Source organism: Eumetopias jubatus, unplaced genomic scaffold (assembly GCF_037043125.1).
Source record: "Eumetopias jubatus isolate StellerSeaLion01/CBP00866 unplaced genomic scaffold, mEumJub1_p1.0 scaffold_12, whole genome shotgun sequence".
NCBI classification, from domain to species: Eukaryota; Metazoa; Chordata; class Mammalia; order Carnivora; family Otariidae; genus Eumetopias; species Eumetopias jubatus.
This window is the reverse complement of record NW_028274818.1, coordinates 20,866,664-20,892,777: the sequence shown is the minus strand read 5'-3', so window position 1 is coordinate 20,892,777 and position 26,114 is coordinate 20,866,664. Positions and strand designations below refer to the sequence as shown.

At 37.6% G+C, this 26,114-nt stretch overlaps 1 protein-coding gene across 1 annotated transcript; it reads right to left on the bottom strand.

Moving 5' to 3' along the window:
• Window positions 1–5,100: 5,100 nt before the first annotated feature.
• RGS13 (regulator of G protein signaling 13) lies at window positions 5,101–25,055 on the bottom strand. The gene is made up of 4 exons (XM_028104660.2): window positions 24,991–25,055; window positions 21,157–21,218; window positions 6,451–6,617; window positions 5,101–5,283 (listed from the first exon to the last, which is right to left on the bottom strand). The coding sequence occupies exons 1-4, from the start codon at window positions 25,053–25,055 to the stop codon at window positions 5,101–5,103; spliced, it is 477 nt and encodes a 158-aa protein (XP_027960461.1).
• Between the last annotated feature and the right edge of the window lie 1,059 nt (window positions 25,056–26,114).

The following is a 26,114-nucleotide window of genomic DNA, read 5'->3' as shown; positions in this document are numbered from 1 at the left end:
TTTTTCATCCAGGAAAACAGGGACAGCTGTGGGTTGCTGAATAGTAAAGACCAATACCTCCAACTTGCTCTTGGCAGGCTCGTAGCTTGGATCCTCTGCAATCACCTTCCCCTCTCATTCATAAATAATTGGGTTTAAGCAACATATTTGCCAGCTAAACAGAAGATGTTTCATCTTATTACTGGAATCTGGGCATCATACATCAGTTCCCTGATAATTCTTCTTTTTAGCAGAGGCTCAAGCATCGATGGCATCTTAAACCAATTTTCATGAGTTCATTAGCAGTAACTAGAGATAATTTTAATAATGATCTTTCATATTAAAATGGTCTGTATAGTAATGGCATTTTAAATTTGAATGCATATTTTTTATGTTAGATCATTGCACATTTACTTTCTATTCAGCTTGGTTGTGGGAGGTTGTACTTATAATGATTAATAGTATTGAGTTATATAATATGATTATACTGATTGTAATGATTAAGGTATTAGATGATTAAGGTATTAGAGTTAGAAAAATTTGGTTTTAGTGAGAGATACTGAAAGAGTTATTTAACTTCTCAAAACCTCAGATTCCTCACCCTTGATTAGGGTTGTCAAAAGGGAGGAGCATATGAATTATGTAGGGAGGATCCCTCGACTACTTTCTCCAGAGCATCCCTACCTCCCACCTTGCTACTCCCTATCCTATTATGTTGTCTTTTTCTTTATAGCCAATATGATTTTCTACGATTACTATTTTATGACATAAAGACAATGTAAGCTCCTTGAGGGCAGACATGTTTTCTGCTTGGTTTGTTGGTGACTCCCTATCTCTGACAACCAGGTTGGTATATGGTAGATGCTCAATAACTATTTATTGAATGAGTGAATAACATATCCAAATACTTAGCATAGTATCCACTACATAGTAAAACTCAATAAATAATCATTATCAGTACTATAAGTGATGTGATGAGCTCCCAATGAGAATTTAAGAGTTTTAATATGTTATCTTGTTCCTTAAGGTTTGATTGGGTCTTATGGGTTTTTGCTCTCTGTCCTGCACAGTTTCACTATAAGATCTCTTCTGGTCATTGAGTCAGCCATGCTAACACTTCCCAGATCTACATTTCTCCTCTGGAATCCCACTTATGGCATGTAGGTGCCTCATATACTCAATCTGTTTCCCAAACCTGCTTATCTTTCTGAGCTTCTTTTTCAATTAATGGCATCCTGTACTTACACTGATGCTCAGATTAAAAACTTTGGATCAACCCTGATAATTCCCTGTATCTGATGTGTTCACAATTTCTCCCTCTGTTTTCCTCATTTGCCTAGCTTAGACTATCATTGTCTCTCATTTGAACTTTTACCGTAATGAATAAGATGGTTAAATTTTATTAAGCACAGTATCAGGACTTTATATGCATGTGAATATATAAAAGGTAGATGTTATTCATGTTATTGCTATTATCATTTTATAGATGAAGAAAAAACAAAGTTCAGAGAGATTAAACAGTTCCTTAAATTCTCACAGCTGCTAAGTGTTAGAGCCAGGATTTGGACCTAAATTGGTCTGATTCTAGAGCCTCAAACTATCTTTTAAATCTTCTTGTTTGCCATGAGATTTCCCTTTTTCTACCCTTGTTCCAATCCACTCTGTTTTCCCCTTTCCTCTGAGTGATCTCTTAATTATTCTTCAAGAATCATCTTAAACCTCACCTCTTATTTTCTTTCTAAATTCTACTGGGTAGAAGTAGATGCTTCTGCTGGGACTCCACAGCACTCTGCACATGTCAACCTTTGCTGTTATTATTTTGCATTATTATTTTGTATTTTAATTATCAGCTCACACATCCTTGAGAACAGAAGCCTCACCTAATTCATGTCTGCATGTACAATATCTGTACTCATTGGAAGCTATGTAAAGTTTTGTTCAAAAAATGCTTCTATAAATACTATTTGCTGAAGAATTTAATACTTGCTCTTGTATTTCTATAGGAATGTTACTAATTTTTTTTCCATAAAAATGTATAATTACCACTTAGAATACCTGCTTTTTTAAATGAAGCACCCCTCTCCTTTGGTTTTCTATTAACAACATAGGAAGATTTTAATAAGAAATCCCTTTCCATTTGTGTCCCTAATTTCTATGTCTTGTTTGGTATCTGGTGACTTGTAGTTACCCAAATATCTTTGTTCTCTCAGCCTATTTTCCTAGGCCACCCTATAGGCCTACATTCTATTTTCCCAGTTTTACTTTCTGCTAGGCAACAGGTAATGTGTCAACACTAGTGTTTCATTCTTCACCTACAGCTTGAATTTCAATCCCATTTTTCATCTTCTATGACCAGTGATGGGAATTCCAGGTCCTAGATACGGGGAAGATGTTTTTGGGCAGTGGTATCTTAGGATTTTCTTCAAATCACACCCTATTATGTCTTTGGAGAAAGCTTTACATATCTCTTTTCTGTAATTGTTCTTTCCAAAATTGGTAAAAAGTCTTTTGCAGTTGATGAAACTGTGGTGTGACTGATGAATTATAAATAGGAAAGTGTTCATCTCTGCCAAGATATTTGAATCTGAAATGTACAAATCTCTGTCATTATCTTCTTTGGGGAAGATAAGATTTTATTTTTAGGCAGATACAATGAAGGCTTATCTCATATATCTCCAGAGTTTAAAAATGTATATCTAAAAAAAGAGAAAAAATCATAAATATATCCAGGTTCTGATATAGAAATCTAACAATATGTTTTTAACTTATTAATCTCAAAGCACTCATGAAAAAACAAATACCATGTAAAAATGTGTTAATGTGGGCATACCCTCATAGCCATTTGATAAGTATCATCAATTTTTGAATTATTTTAATAGATATCCTAAGGAAAATGAACAAGATTTAGTATATTATTAGGTTAAAATGATCTGAAAGCTATCTTAACTGCTACTAACATAAAACACATACTCCCATGTAGAATTCTTGAAAAGATAGCAGTTTAAGTTCTCTGTTCCTAAGTAAAAAATTTCAGAAGTCCCTCAACTAACGTTAAATGCAAAATAGTTTGTTATCCACTTCCTAATGAAAACATTGATTTTGGAAGGAATTCCAAAATGGGTCCAGGCTTGTTACAGAGAAAAAGAATAATAAATACATTATTAATGGTATGTAATAAAACACACACTGTGTGTGGCTCAGTCAAATCAACTAGTCCCACCCCTTTATTTGATAGATGAGGAGAATAAGACCTACTGGTACTAAAGGTACAATGACATCAGGTGAGTGAACAGACACTAATCCGGTTGCTTTGTACCTCAGTCCAAAGTTTTTTGTTTCATGTTACCATGTGGGACCTTGTTTACCCAACATGAGGTGAAGGTGCTGGGATTGCTAAGCAGAGGGACTCTATTCAGGACGTAAAATCAGCATATAAGCAAAACTGAAAGTTCTAGACTTATCTTGTATTGGAACACAGATATTCACCCACTGAAGGGGAGAGATAAGTAGTAAAGAATGCTGATTATTCCAATTCCATTTATTAGTTATATCAGTGGCTGATTTAGTGTATTTTGAATGATAAGGGCTCAAGGTCTTCTGAGACTGCTCAAACCATGTGTATTATTACCATGTATGTAAAACACTCCCTAATTATATGTCTATAAATATACTCATTCCCGGTCAGAGCGAGATGAAACTATTTGAAACATGTGGAAACTTTTTTTTTTTTTGGTTTATTATGGATAGGGATAATCATCAACTTCAGATATCTAAGATGTCAATCTGTGTTCTTGAACTGGTATTTTTAAGAGAAAATAAAATTTAGTGAACTATGTAAAATGGACCACTGTGGTAACACTTTCTACTTTAGCTAGAATCCACATTAATTAGTGATACACTTTTTCACAAAAATATCTCTTGAGTATTTTCTCAGAAATAAACCCTCAAATATTTATTCTGTGTTATAATAGCCCTTTGCTGATTGAGAAGAATTACAGTTGATATTCATTTTCATGTCATACAGCATAGGTTTATAGGCGTTTTAAAATAGTAATGCTATTTCAGTCAAATCTGAGACCAGAGAAACACTTTTCATAGTAAAACTAAAAATCTTGAACAGTATTTTCCTATAGTTAATTCTTTGGCAAAATGATATTAACATTTTTATGTATTTTATTCTTCATAAAGAATATAGAATATTTATCCATCTGTATGGAATGTTTATACTATGTGCTAAACAAAACAAGTGAAATAGATATGAATTGCTTCTTCTGGAATCTAACAAACTCTAAGAAACTGTTATGACAGGACAGACAAAAAAACCTGTCTTTTGCTGGAAAAATAACTTCATTGTGTCTTTGAAAAAAAAGCATAGATTTATGAGATTTTAGTTTATATTTGGATTTATTGATTATCAGGACCATGATAAATTCACATTGTGAGGAAACAATACTTAAAATATAGGAACCAAATTTTCTAACCTCATGTCAATATAAGAATAAATGAAGAATTGTATACATTCTTAATAGCTTAGAATCATCAGGAATTTTCACATATAGAAGATATTTGTGCTATAGAAGTTTAATTATGAATATAATAGGAAAATTTTACAGATAAAACATCTCTCAAGAACATATCTTTTTATATTGCTCATTATATTGGACCATTGATTGTACTTCACATACTAAGTTTGTCTACTAATTGAAGTTATTATGAGCACTCCATCTATATAATACACTCATACTAGAGACAACTTATATAGCTACTATTTTTAAAGAACTGATCTGTGCATTATGACAGCAAAATTTCATTAATAAGAAAACATCCATTTGTTGACTACTGCAGTAAAAACTTTCTAATATTGGTGTCATGAAGACCTTCCTTTTTCTTATATGTTAACTGAGCTACATAGGCATGCCATAAATTGTGTTTTTCACGTTATAACTATTCTAGAGCCCATCCCTTTGGGGATCTGTTTCTCTTTGAGAACTAGAAGAAATTAATTTGTAGTTTGTTTTCTTCTATTTCATTCCTATTCTATTTCTGATTGTGTGTGTGTGTTAAAACAACAAAGCCAGCACTTTCAAAACACCATCTTCAATTTAAACTTTTGAGTGGTATTTAGGAATTGTTGGGCTGAATAGTCTTCAAAAGTTTCTGGTACATTTCTGACTTTACAAATCTGGGATAGGAATCCCTTTCCATGTGCACATACACTATCCTTTGAGCCTCTTCAAAACAAGTTTGAGTGGGTTCTTGAATATTCCTGGTGATATTTTCTCTTGTTGAACTGTCAATGTTAATCTGAAAAGTGAAATTACATGTAGAGCATAAGTAAGTATAATTGAAGATAGAAACCATAATGGAAAAGTTTAATTTTCCCCCCTCCTCTTTTTTTTTTAAACTGGAAAAGGGTAATTTTGTCTGAAATTTCATAGATATCTAAAAAGACTTTTAAGAGACAAACTTTGCTTCTTAATAACTAAACATCCACCTCCATATCCCAGATTAAAAAACAAAACAGAAAACACACAGCCCAAGACCAGGGAAATCTCAGAAACCATTGCTTACTTAGGCAGATGCAACTGGTTTGTTAGTGGAGTCTACAAACAAGGAGGTTTATGAGATGAAGGTCTCTTTTAAGGAAAAGGGAAGTTGGTGCTATTTTAAAGTTTATTTTTCTTAGTAGTCATGAATGTTGGTTTCACTGAATATGCCCTGAAATGGGAAGAGAGTGAAGAGAAGTGGAGAAATAAAGGAGAGAAGTGGTTATTTCAATAAACCAAGTATTTTCCAGATAAGAGTTTTGAGGAACAAGTCAATAACATAGGACTGTCCTGCATGATAGGAATCTCATATGTCATGGTCTACCTTTATCCCCTTGACAAGAATTTTCATTCCTTATTCTCTATCCACCAGGAGGGGTCCCAATGTGTCATGCACTCATGACTCTCTATTTTCTTTAGGCCACTGTAAATGATTGGCTGTAATATCAGTGTGAATGTTTGCTGGATTTGCTGTTTTGGAACTGAGGTGAGCAGTGAGTATGTTGCAAAGGCACAGACTTTCCCAAACCACTGGGGCTGTCAATATGCCAATGTATGGTATCTGTAGTTCCATTTAGCAAAGTCGATTCTTCCTTCTTACAAGGACTTCTTCTCCTTTTCCTTTTTTTTTTTTTTTAAGAAACTTTCCCAGGAATTAAGATAATTTAATGAGAAGAGGTTCTGGAGCCAGACAGGTGTAACTTTGAATCCTAACTCTCTCACTTATCTGCTATGTGACACTGAACAAGCTAATTAACTTCTCAGATTCTCAGGTTTCTTATCTGTAAAATAAGGTCAACAATACTGAATTTGTAGCATAGTGGGAGATACTGGATATGAAGTGCCTGGCACATGTATGTGCTTGAGAGATACTAGCACCCTCCCTGGGACTGATTTCCATTAGCCGTCACAGTCACGTAGTTACCTCTCTAGGGGACTGTGGCTGGATGTAAATCTTATAAAGCTTTTTTGCCCTAGAAATTCTGCTCCGTCGTGAGGCAATTTTCTTATAGGTTTCACATGCCATCCAGAATTTAATATTCTCGTCACTGTGCTCCATCTTTAAGTACGCTGCGTAGACTACTGGACCATCTAAAAGTAATGGAGAAATCAGTTTATTTTCATGGGTCAAAATCATTAAAAAATCTGAACAATATTTAATGCAGGTTAAAACTAAAGTCTGAATCAAAGCTCCCAAATTATTCAACAAGTGAATATCATATAATGATACACACACACACACACACACACACCCCACATCACTCTTAGATCTATACATCTGAAGCATGTTTTGACAATGCCAGTCAGTGGTGTGGTCATCCCTTTATTCCTTTCTTCTCAGTCACTCAAGGAGAATGGCCACTGATGTGGGTAGCTTTGAGGTAGGAGAAGTCACAGGGACTCAGAAACAGGACTTAAGTTAGATCAGTGGACAGAGCTTTGGTCATGAAACTGACATGAAAAATCTAAGCCCTCCAGCCAAACTGGAGAGTCAGAACCAGGTTTAGAATCTCAACAGGCAGGTCAAGGATGAAAGAAAAATATCCAAGTCAGGTAAAAGTAATAAATTGATCAGGTTGTACAGCCTGGGGTGTTTCTCAATATCCAATCAGAGCAGGAGAACATGGATGGAGGAAAAGTTCAACTTCATATTCATGCCTTATGGTTCAAACTAGAAATGAAGGACCAGGCAAAGAATGGAATTCAGATGGGGTGTCGGAAACTATCTCAAAATTGAGAACAGGACAGTGGGTATGTGCAGCACGACCATCAAATGACACTTGATGCCAGAGATGGTCATCCGTAGTTTTGGTCTTAAGCTGCATTTTTGGAGTGGGTAGATAAAGACATACATGTGAAAAGAGATTTTCTGATTGAAGCACTATTTTGTAGAAGAGGGTTAGGCAAGATCTCACAAATCTAACACATTAACGTCAATCTTTGGGAGGACCAAATATTTTCAGTATTGAAGATGAACACTCTCAGAACTTCTTTTGGTGACTGGAAAGTTTCTTGGCATATTTGAGAAATTGAATTGCCAAATGATGAAACAATGTAACTTTTAATTGATAGTAATAGAAGTCTGTGTGTAGGCACATTGAATATGTGACCAAGTATAGGATTTTGATTTACGATATTTTATTCAGTATTATTAACTGCCATAAGAAATAATGGTAATCAGATAGAATAGCAATATAAAATCAAATTTTCCTAGATCTTCACATCAGAGATTAGGCTGCATTTTCTAGCACTAGAAAGCTGTCACTCCTTGGCTTCTACTGGCTCTGTCAGCAGTGATAAAAAATAAAGACAGCAATTAAGATATTTTTATTCAAGAGAAAAACTCAAAAAGAGGCAGATCCCCTCTAAAAAGGATTAGGGCTGGGGAAAACTGGCAATTTGCAAGAAATGTGCCATCATGGGAATACACAAAATTAGAGCATGTCTCATTAATATCATGTAAATCTAGCCTTCATGACATTGGGTGGGAAATGGTTTGAAAGGAACATCACTTGAGTTGAGAGGACAAATGAAATGGGGATAGATCGTGTATAACAATGTAACATAGGAAATGATATGGATTAGATATTTCTGCCCAATGGGGGAATATATTTATCTTAGATTTCAAACAAGAAGTTTATTTTCACACCTACGTAACTTTAAGATGTGCCTTGCCTCATCACAGGCACAGAAAGCTGAGGCCAGAGACAATGCCTGTAGCAAGTGGAGCTCCTATTAGAGAAATAGCTGAATGGAAAGGCAAACCAGAAAAACAAAACAAATCAAAACAGAAAGCCATTTCTAGCTTAATAAGTAAAGCTGGAAGCCAATAATTTGCAGTGTGTGTTGAAAGAAATGGAGTTCTATTTAAGGAAATAAAAAGCAATTTGATATACTTTGTACTTAGTAGAATTTTGACAGTGCTTCATGAGGAACAGAAAATAAGAGTCCTAAAAGAAAGAAATGAGCTATGGAACAGGGAAAAATATGAGATACCAGATAAAATCTGTAGATCCTGGAATGAGAGTCAGCTACCAGGCTACTTGGATGGGTTGAGTAGATGGGTGGGTGGCGGGGAAGGAAATGACGTAGAAACCAATATTAGATTCTATGTTATAGTATTCTGAATTTATGTTTATATTTATGTTTATCTTGATTGTATAGTCAAATCTTTAGAGATTCTCATTTCAGAACCTGCCTGCATCTGTATCAGCCTTCTCTAACTTCTCTCCTGATTGAGTGAAGGAAGGATCTTATGGGGCTGGCCAAATGGTTCAACAATTCTCAATATACCCAAGTCCTTTGCTCATGAAGATCCATGCATTGCTGTTGATATTTTATAAGATACTTGATATGATAGATTGTAGTATTGATTTTCGTTACTTCCTGCCCTTCTTATAAGATTACACTTTCACGTCCCATTTATATCAGCCTTGTCCATTGGACTTGTTTTAGCCAATGAAATACATGCAAAGTACCATGTACGGTGCAAGCAGAAGATTTTAAGCAGAAGGTTTAAGCAGGTAGTCTGCCATTGCACTTCCAAACAGTCATGCAAAGGACACATTCTGGAAAAGAACTGCTCCTTTTGTCTGAAGGTCAGAATGAAGGCAGGAAATAGAGCTGGAGCTGAACCTAGTTATTGCGTGACATGAACAAGAAATGAACCTTTCTTGTAAATTAGTGGAATTTGAATGTGGTGTTTTATTGCATCATAACCTGACCTGGACCCGAAAGCCAACCTGGACCGTTTGAACCTCTTTGATATTTCAGGGAAGATTCTGGTGCCCAGAATCAGTAGACTCACATGGCTGGTATGTTTTACAGAATTCTTATGTTAGTCAAGTAAGCAGCTGAAGATTCATTTGTGTAAAAGTGTTCCAGGAATCTGGGTAATTATTAAAGTTGGAACTGAATTGCTCCATTGAGACTTTCTACTGACTCAGACAACAAGTGAATTTAAAGGTGGGAAAGCCTTTTCCAAATCAGACAGTGTGGCTCAGAGTAGCCCATTCTGAAGATGTAAATGACACTCCTTCCTGAGCATTATGCTCCAGACACTGTGATTCTGCTTGAGCAGAGTAAGTAAGGAGAAACAACAGAATTGCTCATCAAATTGAGAAGATGGAAAAAATAGGTGCATGTTTTTTTCTTAAGAAGGAGAATGATGGTGAGAATTTTTGCATCATGTTAAGGATGGGATATTGGTCTGTAATTCTCCTTTTTGATGGGGTCTTTGTCTGATTTTGAGATCAAGGTAATGCTGGCCTCATAAAACTAGCTTGGAAGTTTTCCTTCCATTTCTATTTTTGGAACAGTTTCAGAAGAATAGGTATTAATTCTTCTTTAAATGTTTGGTAGAATTCCCCTGGGAAGCCATCTGGCCCTGGGCTCTTGTTTGTTGGGAGATTTTTGATGACTGCTTCAATTTCCTTAGTGGTTATAGGTCTGTTCAGGTTTTCTATTTCTTCCTGGTTCAGTTTTGGTAGTTTATACATCTCTAGGAATGCATCCATTTCTTCCAGATTATCTAATTTGCTGGCATAGAGTTGCTCGTAATATGTTCTTATAATTGTTTGTATTTCTTTGGTGTTGGTTGTGATCTCTCCTCTTTCAGTCATGATTTTATTTATTTGGGTCATTTCTCTTTTCTTTTTGATAAGTCTGGCCAGACAGCATGTATTGAATGGAGCACTGGGTGTTATACGCAAACAATGAATCCTGGAACACTACATCAAAAACTAATGATGTAATGTATGGTGATTAACATAACATAATAAAATAAAATTTAAAAAAAAGGAGAGTGGTGCTTTTGGGACTCTCTAGGATGTTCTTTTTAAGCTAGTCACTGAAATTAGTATTTCTATGACACACAAGGTGACACATGTCAGTATCTTGATGCAGAAGGGAAACGTGACATTCCTCTTGGCTGAGTCAGAACAGTGGCCCGTCTGTTCCAGGATTTTTTTCTGCAAGGGGAAAAAGCTTACACCATAAATTTAAATCCTAACGTTTTGCTATGTTGCAGTCTTTCATCAGAAATGTGCCTAAAACAATTTTAAATTTATTTTATTTTCAATCTGTACCACTTAGGATAATAAATTCCATAATTGTACTAGCCTTTACGTGAAGTTTTAAAGTAAATCTGCTTTATTGAGATTCTCTAGTTTGGCTCCTATGATATTAAACATTTATGACTTTTCTCTTAACTTCTTTTTGCTGTGTTATTATAAAAGTAACTTAAAGTACTATGAGTTGTTTTTAAATACAGAAAACTTCTAATAAAGATAATAATGATTGTTGACAATTTGATATAGTCCCTTTATTCTTTCAGTCCTTGTTAATGTTTAACCTTCTATCTAACTAGTATTCATTCATCTACACAAACACAGATACACATATACTTATATGTGGCATTATACTGTGAAAGCAATTTTGTGTCACTCTTTCATACTTAATATGTAGAAACACTTTCTCCTTTTTATTTTTAAGGGTTACATAGTAGTCCATTCAAGGCTACCCTATATTATATTTAGCTACCTTGCTATCATTGAATATTTATATTGTTTCCCATTTTTATGTTGTAAATTATCCTACACTGAATATTTGGTGTATAAATCTTTGCATCTGTAATTATTTTCTTAGAATTAATTTAAAAGAGTGGAATTCCTAAGTTGACAGATGCAGTGTTTTGGGGGACTCTTGATACTTGTAAAATTGCTTTCAGAAAGATCTCATTACTTTTCATTACTAACAGCTGTGTCAGTGTGTCTGCTCCCTCCATCCTTTCAATCCGATGGGGGTAAAACCAGTGACTTGTAATTGTTTAATATTGGATTTTTAAAACATTAATGCCCAAACATTTTTTCTTTCTTACTGACCATATCTTTTCTTTCTGTGAATTTCAAATCATTTGACAATTTTTTTGCATTGTTAGTGTTTTCTGGATTTTTCAGATCTCTTTATATATTAAAGACACAATCGGTTATATTTATTGCATTATCTTCTGTTCTCTTTTTACATATTATCTTTGTTTATGATTTTTGAGAAATATATGTAAACCATCTAATCTGAAAAAGCCTCAGTTCATCTATCTGACCTGCTTTCAATTTTTTTTGCACTTTTATCAGAGAAAAATCTTGAAAGCAAAAATCTGACCACAACCCTTTATTTATAACCTTTCAACCTTTTCCTATTATTGCCCTCATAAAAAAAGCCAGACCTTGGCAGTGGCTACAAGGTCCTTTAGGATAAGATGCTCTCTACCTTTCTAGCCTCTTCCCTTGTCACTTCTGGAAACATTCTTTGTTTGCGTCTTGCTCCTGGCCAAGCCGTGTGCCACCCTCATGCTACTGTATATGCAGTTCCTTCTGTGAGATGGGCTCTGTACTGATCTAAGACTCAGGTGAAGTCTCTTAGTTTCTGGAAAAATTTCTAACACTCCCCTCCCCCAACTAAATAAGTGTTTCCTGTCTGTTGACAAATAGCACCTAGTCCATCTTATTATAATTACAGTTCCATCTCACCCTACATCACAGTCGGTTCTATCTGTTGTTTTACATTTTTTTCTTTTTTTTTTATTATGTTATGTTAATCACCATACATTACATCATTAGTTTTTGATGGAGTGTTCCATGATTCATTGTTTGTGCATAACACCCAGTGCTCCATGCAGAATGTGCCCTCTTTAATACCCATCACCAGGCTAACCCATCCCCCCACCCCACTCCTCTCTAGAACCCTCTGTTTTTCAGAGTCCATAGTCTATCATGGTTCGTCTCCCCCTCCGATTTCCCCCCCTTCATTCTTCCCCTCCTGCTAACTTCTTCTTTTTTTTTTTTTAACATATAATGTATTATTTGCTTCAGAGGTACAGATCTGTGATTCAACAGCCTTGCACACTTCACAGCACTCACCATAGCACATACCCTCCCCAATGTCTATCACTCAACCACCCCATCCCTCCCACCCCCCACCACTCCAGTAACCCTCAGTTTATTTCCTGAGATTAAGAATTCCTCATATCAGTGAGGTCATATGACACATGTCTTTCTCTGATTGACTTATTTTGCTCAGCATAATACCCTCCAGTTCATCCACGTCGTTGCAAATGGCAAGATTTCATTCTTTTTGATGGATGCATAATATTCCATTGTGTATATATAGCACACCTTCTTTATCCATTCATCTGTCGATGGACATCTTGGCTCTTTCCACAGTTTGGCTGTTGTGGACATGCTGCTATAAACATCGGGGTGCACGTAGCCCTTCGGATCCCTACATTTGTATGTTTGAGGTAAATACCCAGTAGTGCAATTGCTGGATTGTATGGTAGCTCTATTTTCAACTGTTTGAGGAACCTCCATACTGTTTTCCAGAGTGGCTGCACCAGCTTGCATTCCCACCAACACTGTAGGAGAGTTCCCCTTTCTCCGCATCCCCGCCAACATCTGTCGTTTCCTGACTTGTTAATTTTAGCCGTTCTGACTGGTGTGAAGTGATATCTCATTGAGGTTTTGATTTGGATTTCCCTGATGCCGAGTGATGTTGAGCACTTTTTCATGTGTCTGTTGGCCATTTGGATGTCTTCTTTGGAGAAATGTCTGTTCATGTCTTCTGACCATTTCTTGATTGGATCATTTGTTCTTTGGGTGTTGAGTTTAAGAAGTTCTTTATAGATTTTGGATACTAGCCCTTTATCTCCCACTCACTGGCTCATAAAAAAAGCCAGACCTTGGCAGTGGCTACAAGGTCCTTTAGGATAAGATGCTCTCTACCTTTCTAGCCTCTTCCCTTGTCACTTCTGGAAACATTCTTTGTTTGCGTCTTGCTCCTGGCCAAGCCAGGAGCAAGACGAATTAGGACCGCAGGTCCATCGTCATACGCCCAGGGCCTGCGCGCTGCCTGATATACAGCAGGTACTGACTAGGCAGTTGGATTGCCTTTTGGATTCCTCATGCTTCTACGTTTGGAAGTGATTCTCCCTACGTTTTGAAAAGTGAAGAAGCAGATGTTTAGCATCCAGGGAGCACCAAAGACCAGCAGATTTTACCTGGCGTGCTGTTACTTTTGTTTGTTTGTTTTGTTTTCTTTTGTTTTGGCAGTGAGACAACATGTCCTAATTGAACAGTGATGTGTCTAAAAGGCCAGGTTTTGTTGTTGTTTTGTTTTTCTCCCTGCAAGGTGAACAAGTGCATGAGGAGTGCGAGAAGACAAACAGCACCGAGGGGAGGGGCTGCGGCCGGCTGGGCAGGGGAGGTAAGTGAGGGTGGCTGAAGGGAACCATGGCAACAGCAAGAGGGTAGCAGAGGGTAGAGTAAATGATAGTGGAAGTAGCTGCCCATGGATAGCGAGTGGCACGAAATCTCTCACAGATGAAGAGAGCTGAGGGAGTGGCTCTGCCTCTGGGATCATGGAGTAACAGCATCCCTCAGTAACTTCTGATATCTGCTCTGTGCCAGGATGAGGAGGCACCAGGCAGTGGGAATTGGAGCTGTCTTCATTGCCTCTAGCAGTGTGATAATCCTACAGTATCCAACCTGGCGTTTCCAAGGCTGTTTGCAGGTGATTGTGATAACTGAGCAAGGCAGGAAAGTATACAATACATTGCAGGGTGATTTTGACCCAAATCAATGCTGATGCAAACTCTGTGATTCAGAACACCTGCCGATTTAGAATGGCTTAACTCGATGTCTGCTCTGGAGGAAGCTGATGAGGCCATGGGAAATTTTTGTAACTGGGCTTTCTCACTTGGAATCCTCTGGGCAAAGTTTATGTGGGCACTCAGCATTAAGCATTCATCCTACCACCCTTCCACAATATCTTTGTACTTTAACTCTCCAGAAACTATTTCATCTCTTCTCCCTTCCCCATCTCTCCTCAGCTCTGTGCTGATGACCTTGCCTCAGACTTCACAGAGAACACTGATTTAATCAGGTAGACATCCCCTCATCTTCTCCCTGCTTTCTAACTTTCCTCCTGAAAGGGAAACAATGTCCAAGCCGTTATGTCCTTATTATGCTTTCTCCGTGGCTTTCCGTTTCTCTGTTGCTCTTAAAATTGTCCCCACTCTCTTCTATGTCATCACTTTCTTCCTCTCTAATGGTTGCCATCATCATGTATTTCCCAAATAAAACCAAAAATGACTATTGATTCTATGTTCTCAGTATTTACCTCATGCTTCCTTCTAGTCTTTACTCCTTTCTCTGCTGATCTTCACCCCAAAACTTATGTCAATAATTCCCTGTATTCTCTGCCTTGCTTCTGCTTGTCCTGTCCAACCCCATGCCCTGCGACTGCTCCTGTCAGGGCACCACTGACTTCCGTTGTGCCGTGTCCGACGGTCACTGCTCTTTCCTCATCCGTCCTGCCGTGTCCGACGGTCACTGCTCTTTCCTCATCTGTCCTGCCTTCTCAGCAGTCTTTGACACAGTTCACAGCTCCCTCCCTAAAACGTGCTCTTCCTTGCCTTTCATGATGTACTGTTTTTGTCAACCTTAACTCACCTGGTGCTCCTTTTCCATCTCCTTTGCTGACTCCTTCTCTCCTCTGGATTTGGAAATATTAGCATGCACCTAAGCTCCATCTCTGGACCTCTCCTCTCCTCTCTCTGAACTCTCCCTCGAAGGGATCTCCCAGTCCCACGGCTTTGATTAGGGTCTATACGCTAAGTACTCTTGGCTTTGTCTTCCCCGTTGACTTGTAGTCTTATGGTTTATTGCAATAGCCTTCCAACTGGTCTCTCTGCTTCTTTTTTCCAGAAGAGAACCAGAGGGTATTTTTTATTTTGAAAAGGGGGCAGGGGCAGAGGGATAGGGAGAGAAAGAGAATCTCTGCGCTGGGCATGGAGCAGGCACGGGGCTCGATTTCACGACCCAAGATCATGACCTGCACTGAAACCAAGAGCTGGATGCTTAACTGACTGAGCCACCCAGCACCAACCCCCCTGCCAGAGGGTACCTTTAAAAGCACATCGACTCTTGTTACTCTGTAGTTTAAAGTTTCTCATGTGGCCAGTAAGGCTCTATACTCCTGTCATGGTGAACTTCTTTGGTTATTTGAAGACACTAACCTCACTCCTATCTCAGGGCCTTTTGAACATGGCTTTCCTCTGCTTGGGCCCCCAAATCCCTGCCTGGCTGGCTGCTTCTCATCGTTCAGCTCTTAGCCCAAATTTTACCCCTTCTGACAGTTGTCCTCTAATCATCCAATTGAACTGTCCTCTTATACCTGCCTTTCTTTGCCATATCACCTGGTTTTATTTTCTTCAAAGTACTCATCACTTTCTGGAATTAATGTATTCATTAATTTATTTGCTTGTTTGTCTATCTCCTCCCTCTAGAGGGAGCACATGAGCTGAGCACAGTGACCTTGTAGGTCTCTTTCACCTTTTTTGTACTGGGAAGGCTTACCAGACACATGGAAGGACTGAATGAATCATCCAAGGAAGTTAGTTTCAGTTTTACTAATTTCTTTCTATTTATATTAAACATGCTTTACTCAAATATAAGTGAGCGACCTCTGCCTTCATCTTTTGAGATTTAGGGTGTATATATATATATATATATATATATATATATTTTTTTTTTTTTTTTTCCTGACACCATTTTGTGTCATTTTAATTGAAACTAAAAATAAAACTGATTAGTCAAAATTTTGATCTGATGCTTTTTCACTCAACCTTTCCAGTATGTAGAGCTGTAAAGTTTGTAAAACCTCAGGGGTTTTAGGTAATTGTTGGTCCCCTTGTCATTACAAATTCACGTTTCTGTATCTTTTCTAGTTCTACTCGATTTAGCATCAGAACTACAGATTTCTACTAGGTTTAGCTAGCAGAAATATTCATAGGATTTTCTTTCTATTTTTCATCTTGGTGATGCCTAACATTTTGACGCTGTTTTGAGGTGCAGTGTCAAATTTTGGGTCAACATCATTTAAGGAAACATTTTTGGTAATTCTCAGGTATTTTTATGAGGAAATAACTAATAGCTCTGACAAATTTTTTTCTGATCCATAAAAAACTTATTACTACTTTTATGTCCATTTGCAAATACTGTAACTCTCCTAAAGACTTGGGTGTTTGGAAACTTGGAGGACTTTCTATCACCTGCAGACTTGGAAATTTTGCAGCGTACTTTCTGCTTAATTCATTATGGAGATTTTTTAATGAGACCAATTTTTACATTAAATCCTGAGGAATCCAACACACTGTATCTTTTCCTTCAAAGAAGCATTTCTCTCTACTGGACTTCTAAAATAGTTGACTATTTTTAAAGTACTGCCAGTCAGACCTCCTTATCATTTTACAAGTGTCTGAATCAAGTTCCAGCTCAAATTTGCTTCTTGTGAGAAGCTTTCCCAGGAGACCTGCCGTCTCTCCCCATCTATCTTCATCCCTTAGCACAGACCTAGTATGTATGTGCTACAGACATCATACTAGGTCTGTGCTAGGTGATCTGTTATTTCTAGTCTCCCTTCTTTACAGTTTTTCACAAACTGCTTATGGTGCACATATATCTTATTTATCTTTTTTTTTTAAGATTTTATTTATTTGACAGAGAGATACACAGCAAGAGAGGGAACACAAGCAGGGGGAGTGGGAGAGGGAGAAGCAGGCTTCCCGCTGAGCAGGGAGCCCAATGCAGGGCTTGATCCCAGGACTCTGGGATCATGACCTGAGTGGAAGGCAGACGCTTAACGACTGAGCCACCCAGGTGCCCCTATCTTATTTATCTTTAATTGTGGATGCCTTCAGGAAAGTACTTCTGCTGTCCCTACGTCGTACATGGTTGGAACTCACTAGACACTACATGGCTCAGGGATCACACGTCACACTGTATGCTAAAAACTCAAAGCAGTTTGTTCTTAGCGGTTGTTTGAGCAATCTGTTCAGCCCTCAGATTCTCATAGGGTACTTCATAAGTACACATTTTTCTTCAGTCACAAGCTACACTTTGGGGATATATTTTAAGTGCTACTCTTCCCATAAGGGTGTCCTAACTGGACCTTGCAAGGAATTTTATATCAAAGAAATGTGTATCTATGTTTCTCTTTCTGTATCTAGAGCTTCCTTCTGCTTATTGAATGTAACAATAGACTCTTCAAGGGAAAGGCAAAGCTTCACAAAACCATCTTTACTCTGGAAACAAAAAACCAAACCAAACCAAACCCTGCCAGTCAGCCCTTTATACAGCCTTTGGTGAAAATGTTGTCAAAGGCTATTATTTTTAAAAAGTGTGTGTTTGCCTTGCCTTTGAAATTCCATTCAGGATGTTACTAGAAGTAACAATCACCATTCTCCACTTTACCCCAGTGTGCTATCAATATCCTGTTCTCTTTTGGGAGATTTTCAGTTTTTGGGAAAAATCTACCCTTTTCCCTGTGTTATTTCATGTGGTACATGGGCACGTGGAAAATTTTTTTTTTCAAGCACATTGCCTGGTACCTAAGCGCTTAAGATTTAGTGAATAGATACTGAGCACACATACTAGTTTTTGAAAAAAAATAACTGGTTTGTCAATAATGTATCATTAAATAACATCTAGACTACTAGCATTCTTAATTTCTAACTAAGGTCTTAATTTTGACAGGGTTCTGTTCTTAGACTGATGATATTCTTGGATACCCTGTTCCCAAGAGGAAGTTGAACTTAACTGTATTGTGATAACTAGTACTTAATGGCTGTTGAGCAAACATCTCTTAAACCGATTCCTGTTCATCCACTGAGACCATGCTTAACACATTTCTTTCCTAAGGGGGTTTCTGAACTACACGTTCTTAGAAAAAGTCTTTTAATTTATATAGAAAAAGATATCTACATATCTTAGCTAGAGAGTACATTTTACAACTGTCCTTGGTTAATGTAAACACACTTTATTCTCTGGCACATTAAATGTTTGGATTTTTGTTGTTGTTGTTTTTCTCTTTCTGATTGGATGGTCCAGAAAATGCATTGTTTTATCACCTTTTAAATTATGTGATTATTAAATTTTTACATGATTTTCACAGTAACTCAATTTCTCGTAAGATTCTTATCCTGCTTTTGCTGGTTTTTATAAAGAGCAGTATGCTGCCTTCCTGTCCTCATCTTTTCTGTAAACTTTGCTTATTTTCATGACACTAGATCTCTAAATAGCTAATTGTAGTTAGGCTCTCTCTTGAGATCATTACCAAACCATTAACTTTATTCACTTTGTTTATGAGGTCTTCAGGACTGGCACAGAAAGTTTTACATAATATGGCTTGATATTTTGATCTTTTCTTACTAATATTTGTCTTGTATTTATTCATTGAACATTTATTGTATGCCCATTGGATACAAAACACATTTTTAGTCTCTGGGAGGGAGATGAAAGCTGAATGCGAGGTGATCTGTGTTCTCAGGGAATTTAATATCTACTGAGAAAGTGTCTGTGGAAAAATCCAGTACACTAAATAACCGTACTTAGAAGCAGAATAAATAAGGATACTAAGAGAAGAGAGAGGGCGAGTATTTCCAAGAGGTTGCAGGGGACATGTGGAAGTTGAATTTTACTAGCCAGGACAGGCAGATAACCGAGTAGACAGAGGACTTGGCACGGAAGCCTGGAGCAGGTGTGTCGCAGGTGTAACAAACGGAGCAATGGTCCCCTCGGCGGAAGGGTGTGTCATGTGAAGGGGCGGAGCTGCGGCTAAGTCATAGTGCATTTGAGTTTGGGTATAGAGAGTCTTCAAGGCCAAGTTAGAGATTTTGAACTTTTTGGTAAACAGCAAAGAAAAAGGAATGGTATTCCAGGAATGATATTCAGAGACATGAACTTTATTACTAATTAAAATAACTACCAATTGGGGTGCCTGGGTGGCTCAGTTGGCTAAGCGACTGCCTTCGGCTCAGGTCAGGAACCTGGAGTCCCAGGATTGAGTCCCGCATCGGGCTCCCTGCTCAGCGGGGAGTCAGCTTCTCCCTCTGCCCCTCCCCCCTCTCATGTGCTCTCTCTCACATTCTCTCTCTCAAATAAATAAATAAAATCTTTAAAAAAATAAAATAACTACCAATTATTGCGTGCCTAATCTGCATCAGCCATTAAACTAGGCGTTTTACGTCTAACCTGAACAATAAATAATGCTGAAAAGATGAGTGATATTATTCCCATGTTACAGATGGAGAATTTGAAACTTCAAGAGGGAGATTAACCTGCAATGTTGCAAAACATGGATTGCAGGGGGTTGGGACTGAAATTCAAATCATTTAGCAGGGGATCGCTCAATATAGTTGACTGAACATATGCTTTTGTCCCTTCCTCTCATTCCAGTGTCCTAAAATTGACCAAAAAAAATCTATTTTTAAAAATTCACAGTCACGCTGGCAAACTTGATCACAAACTATGAGGAATACTTGAAAAGTAAAAGGCAGGAGCGATTCACAAGAAAACCATGGCCTCAGATGCTTATTGGAAAGGGCTGTTGTGATAGGTGGGAGTTCAGGTAGTGACCCAAATCTGGAGGTGTGGATCCCAGTACTAAGGAAGGGCCATGAAGTAATCTCCACAATAGCTGATGAAGGTGTTCCTGTAGGAGGAGCCAGGGGTCCACACCTCTGGCTGTCACCCTCTGGGTCAGACAGTGATAACTGTCTCCACACCAGGAGGGGGCCCTTGGGTCAGAGAGAGCAGGAAGTACCCTAGAAGCATGGCCACCCCCAGGAGTAACAGGAAGCATTCTATCCAGAGTTACCATAGGCACATCCCATCAATTAAACCATCAAATAGCGTAGCTAGCTCCCCCCTCCATAGTCAATAGGTGTAAACATGAAATATTCACAGAGAGTCTAATAAGGAATCTCAAATAAAAAGAAGTCTATAGGCAAAAATTAGCAAACATTTGATGGGAACAAACTCCATTTAAAAAAATACCAAATTCAGCAAACAAGGGAATTTTCTTTGAGTACCTACTACATTTTTTTTTCTATACCTGTCTTCTGGTATTTATCCCAATTTTTCCAATTTTCTACCCAAACACAATTGACTGTTCCTATGAACGCACACACTTCTTCGTATTTCTTGCATTGAGTCTATGACTCTATCTCCCTAATATCCATTTTTGTTAATTTTCATTTATATATATTTATAAATATTCATTTCTTCAGATATAAATACTCATTTATATCTGAATGTTGATACTTATGTACAATTATATGCAGACTTATATAATGTCCCACGTAAATCAGACACTGATAAAGTTGAAAACTAACTCTGAGGAGTTTCAGAACATTAAGACTCAAATTTATTCTTACTTTTGAAAACACTAAGAGCAGCAAATTGTTGAGTTTTCTAAAATTCTAACTTTAGAAGGCCATGGTAAGGCAGTATATTTTAGTACGTGTTACGACTTAAGCATATTTTCCAAGGGATTTTACACATATACTTGTGAAAACTAAATATTTCCAGTGACTAATCTTGTTTTAATTAACACCAAAGAAAATAATAGTGGTTGACACGACAAACTATTTTCAGGTTTTCTTTTTTTAACTGGGGGCAGTTGCCATTTAGAAGGCTATGAGAAGAGCAGGGTACATTCATCATCTGGCGCCACCTTTTTCTGTTAGGAGTGAAACTGACTAGTTAGTCAAACATGAAATATCTGTAATACTCACATTTTGTAGCCATCAGCTTTTCAAAAGACTGGCCCCATTGTAATACTTCCTCCAAAGTAATGCTTTGAAAAGAAACAAAAGGTGCTCATTGCACCAAAGTATTCTCAAGGTTTTGCTGAACATAGAAATATATGATCTTGGGGCGCCTGAGTGGCTCAGTTGGTTAAGCGTCTGCCGTCGGCTCTGGTTATGATCTCAGGGTCCTGGGATTGGGTCCCGAATCAGGCTCCCTCTCCCTCTGCCCCTTCTGCTCATGCTCTCTCCCTTTCTGTCTCAAATGAATAAATAAAATCTTAAAAAAAGGAAATATATGATCTTGAAAATAACACCAAAATATAGTTGTACTCTATTTGTGTGTGGTTTTGTGGAAATTTATCTTTCTGTGATCTTCTACATTTTATTTTTACTTTCTAAATTGTTAAAATTAAACAAAAATTGTGAAAGTGTAAACTTGAAAATATGATAAAACAAATTTTTAAGAGATAAAGATCCATAGTCCTGTAATTTCCCTATTCCCAAATTACTACTATTAATATTTTGATGTACTTTTCAGTGTTTTTGCTATTTATGTGTTTGTGTCATTTTAACTAAGAAGTAGCCAAACTCTGAATGTGTTTGTGTGCATGCATACTTTGTGTGTGTATACATATATACGTATATATCCACTTTTTTAAAAAAGATTTTATTTATTTATTTGACAGCGAGAGAGGGAACACAAGCAGGGGGAGTGGGAGAGGGAGAAGCAGGCTCCCCTCTGAGCAAGGAGCCCAATGCCGATGCGGGGCTCGATCCCAGGACCCTGGGATCATGACCTGAGCCGAAGGCAGATGCTTAATGACTGAGCCACCCAGGCGCCCACATATATATTCACTTTTAATAAGATTTTTATATGTCATCACAATTGTCTTAAAATCCATTTATAGTGTTATGACTTCTAATTATAAAACTATAATCTTTGATAGTCACTGTGGAGTGTTCTACGAGGGGGCATTCTTTTTTTTTCCCCCCAAGATTTACTTATTTATTTATTTGAGAGACTGAAGAGAACTCGGACTGGGGAAGGACAGAGGGAGAGAATCCTCAAGCAGTTTCCTGCCAAGCACAGAGCACAACGTGGGGCTCGATCTCCTGACCCTAAGATCATGACCTGGGCTGAAATCAAGAGTTGGCCGCTTAACCAACCGAGCCACCCAGGTGTCCCTTTAAGGGGTCATTCTATAGTTTACATAATTATTCTCAATGAGCATCTTGATTATTTCTCATTTTTTAACATAAAAACTTGTGATTAGGTCTTGCTATGTTCACATAGGGTAATTGCTTACGGGCAGGATTAGTAGAAGTAGATTTAAAGTGGGTCAAGAAATGCAAATTTTTAAGGTTCTTGGTATAAACTGCCAAACTGCATTTGGGTTTGCATCATGTGCTGCTGGTACCAGTAATATGTTTGCCCATTTAACTATTCACATCTTAGAGTTTATCCACAAAGTCTATTTGCATGCCTTCATATAATAAAGTTAGTAACCTTGTATCTATTATATGCAGATATTTTCTCTATTATTTGCTATAACTTTCTTTACATGCTCAGGGTTTGAATTTTTATTACAGTGAATGATACGTGAATAAACGTATAAAAACCCTTTACCATTTCAAAAATATCTGTGAAAGATACTGGGTTTGAGGCTTCATTTCTGTTCATCTTTCATGGCTTTGTGAGGTAAATTGGCAAGTGACTATGGATCTTACATGTAAACCATTTTATTTTCTCTCCTTTAAAATACTCAGTGTGTTCATTGACATCCAGTTTATGATTGTTCCAGTTTACGATTGGTTCACACTTCATTTTCCTGTCTTCAATGACATCAAATAATCAGCTAACTACAAATACAAGCAAGCCCTGTCCATTGGCTACACCTGGTGTAGGTAGCTCCGTAACTGGTGTTGAGGGAACAGCCATCAGCATTAGGAGGCACTTAACACAATGAAGGAAGATTAGTCAAAGAGGTTAAAAAATGATCTAGAACATGGAAAAATATCGGGAGTCTTAACAAGCTCAAATATCTTTTGTTTTCTATAAATTCGGATGGCCCTTGCCAGTTTTAGGCGGACTATGCGCATCAGTACTGAGGCTTAACAGTATACTGCCGTTAAGATTGCTTTCAAAAAACATTTCCATGAAATCCTATCTGACTCACTGTTCTTTTCTCTTATTAGAACTTTAAAAACAGTAACCTAAAGTAACCTTTTCCATCCAGTGAAACGGTAAGTGTTAGGCAAGATATGTGGCATGCCTCTCTGTTCTATGTGTTCCCGTTATATAGGAAAAAATAAAATCTACAACATGAGCGAAGATGCCATCATTGCCTTGGCTTAGCTTAAAATAAAGTGTTGGTACTTTGTTGGTCAGAGAATTCTTTCTCTAAGATTCATGAGATTTATGGAGATAGATAATGATCAGAGTGATTATGGTCGGGGTTAAAGTTGTGAAATGAAAATTGGTTTTGGCTTAACCCCATTTTGCTTGTAATTTTTTGTGAGTATCTCAAGTTTCATGCCATTCCATGGCTATTCAGGTGGGAGTAATTCTAAACATCCCCGTCCCCTCATCCACCTGGATTTCCTAATAAAAGCAGCGGATACAAAACAAGGGAGCATTCTGGGACCTCATGTCATTGTGGAGACGGGAATGAAGAGTGCTTGAAGTCTGAGAGTCCTGAGTTCTAATTCCAGTGCTGCATTTAATAGCTTTTGGTTTTGCCTAAAATCTTTGAGCCCCAGTTTTATTATCTATAAAATGGAGTTAATACCTCTCAACGTTACCTTGAAAATTAGAGAAGGTCATGAATGGAAAGCATCTATCAAACGACTATTATCTACCAGCTTGCCATGACTGTGAATTCTCTCTTTCCTTGGCCTCCCCCTTCCCTGATGGTGGGTCTACAAGGCAAGTAGAAAGAAATGTGAGCCCTGGTGGTGAGACTCCATGGGAGTCATCAGCGGAAGAGATGGAACTAGCCTATTTTTTCTCCCTCCCTACACGAGCCCGTTCAGCACAGCAGCTTCACCTGGTTGTTTAAAATGCTGAACTTTGGCTTTTCTTGTCTCTTCCACCTACCACTGCAGCCTCCTCCCCACCTCACACAAATGCTTGTAAGTATTTTTGGACCTTTAGGTACTACGGGGCAGGAGCAACATGCCAGGAGCTCTGATCATAGCAAGGGAGGTGTGGCCAGGACTGCGCACTCCACATGGACTTGGTTAGGCACCGTGGTTAAACTAACACACAGCGATCCTCAGTGTGGGAATCCTTGAGGTGGACAATCCAATCAAATGATTTGTTACCCTTCTCCAGCATTATTCGTTCCATTTTAGCAGTCACTCTTCCCATCCAAATGGCTACATGTATAGTTTGGCAAAATATCCAGGAGACTTGGGAAATCGGTAAGCATCTGGTTACCCCACCAGTCTCCCTTCTTCCAGCTAGACATGAGGTTTCTGGCACTTTGTAGGTGGAAGGTTAGAATCATGAAAATATTTTGGATAAAGAATCTCATTTTAACATAAACAATATAAAACTTTAAAAAAATCTAAGAGTATTTATTCATAATAGATGCTGTATAAACATTAAGCTTGCTTAATTCTCAAGTGTAAACCATAAATAATGAAAATGAAACCTTAGCGTAATACATGATTGCTCTTCTGGTGGAATTACTCATGTGTAAATGCAAATTTGCTCTCTGAACAAAATATATTAAATTAGCCGTTGAATAAATGTATACCTATTTATCATGTGATAAATATGCATTAGAATGGCCATGTAATTTAAATGGTACTTACTTTGAAGGAAGTCTCTTAGATTCATCTCTGCACATCTTGCAAATCCAACAATTCCGTCTGCTCATTTTTCTAAGGCAATACAGAATATACTTAGTATAATTTAGTCATTTAAAATAATTATATGCTACAGTCAGTGTCTCAGGAACACACAAAGTTGTAAATCATGAAAAAATAACCACGAGTTTTTGAAATTAATGGGATACAATCACTGGTGGGGGTGGGGAGGAGAGAGGAGAATAAAATAACTCATCTCGTAAATAATTTTTAGAAATATAGGTACTTAAGAGTTGCGACTTTAGGGCGCCTGGGTGGCTCAGTTGGTTAAGCGACTGCCTTCGGCTCAGGTCATGATCCTGGAGTCCCAGGATTGGGTCCCACATCGGGCTCCCTGCTCAGCGGGGAGTCTGCTTCTCCCTCAGACCCTCTTCCCTCTCGTGCTCTCTGTCTCTCATTCTCTCTCTCTCAAATAAATAAATAAAATCTTTAAAAAAAAAAGAGTTGTGACTTTAGAACCCATCTGGGCCATTTACTCATCCTAATGGTGTTTAAAACAATACAGCTTACTGAGAAAAATCTTCCCATTTAGGGCCCACCGACAATGAATTCAACTCCCAAGTCTTCCCTTTCTTGGGTAATTCTTAGTTTTAGAAAGATCTTTCAATATATTGAGCAAGAATTTGCTTCTTTGTAATTAGCCAAAATAGTGTAAATAGCTAAATAAAAAATAAGATTCCTTGAGGGTGAATTCTGAGAAGGGGATTGCTTACCTGGTTTTCTACACTCCTGGCAGTATAACATTGGCTTTAAAATTCAGGTACAGTTTACTCAGCCCAGGCTTTATATAACAGTGTATGTCATAGAGGGTTTTAAGCTCAGGACATTGAGAAAACAACTCAAAAATTTAAGAATAATTAAATCTGCAATTTATAATGAGAGCTGGAAATGTTTTGCTAAACATATGCACACTTACACAAAATGAATTATTAAGGATAACAGTAAGTTTTTATATCAAGTCTTTAGTGATTCATTCGAAACATCTGTTGAACACTAGTTATGTGCCAAGTTCTGGCTGCCAGTGATCTATGCAGATCCTGTCTTTTCCTCTTCCAATCCTCACTAGCAAG

Bases quoted from the DNA above. Each gene is read 5' to 3' on its own strand.
- RGS13 (XM_028104660.2), bottom strand. From the start codon at position 25,055: ATGAGCAGACGGAATTGTTGGATTTGCAAGATGTGCAGAGATGAATCT. The intron at 21,219-24,990 runs GTAAGTACCATT...TTCTTTTCAAAG, and splicing joins TCTAAGAGACTTCCTTCAAA to CATTACTTTGGAGGAAGTAT. The intron at 6,618-21,156 runs GTGAGTATTACA...CATTACTTTTAG, and splicing joins AAAGCTGATGGCTACAAAAT to ATGGTCCAGTAGTCTACGCA.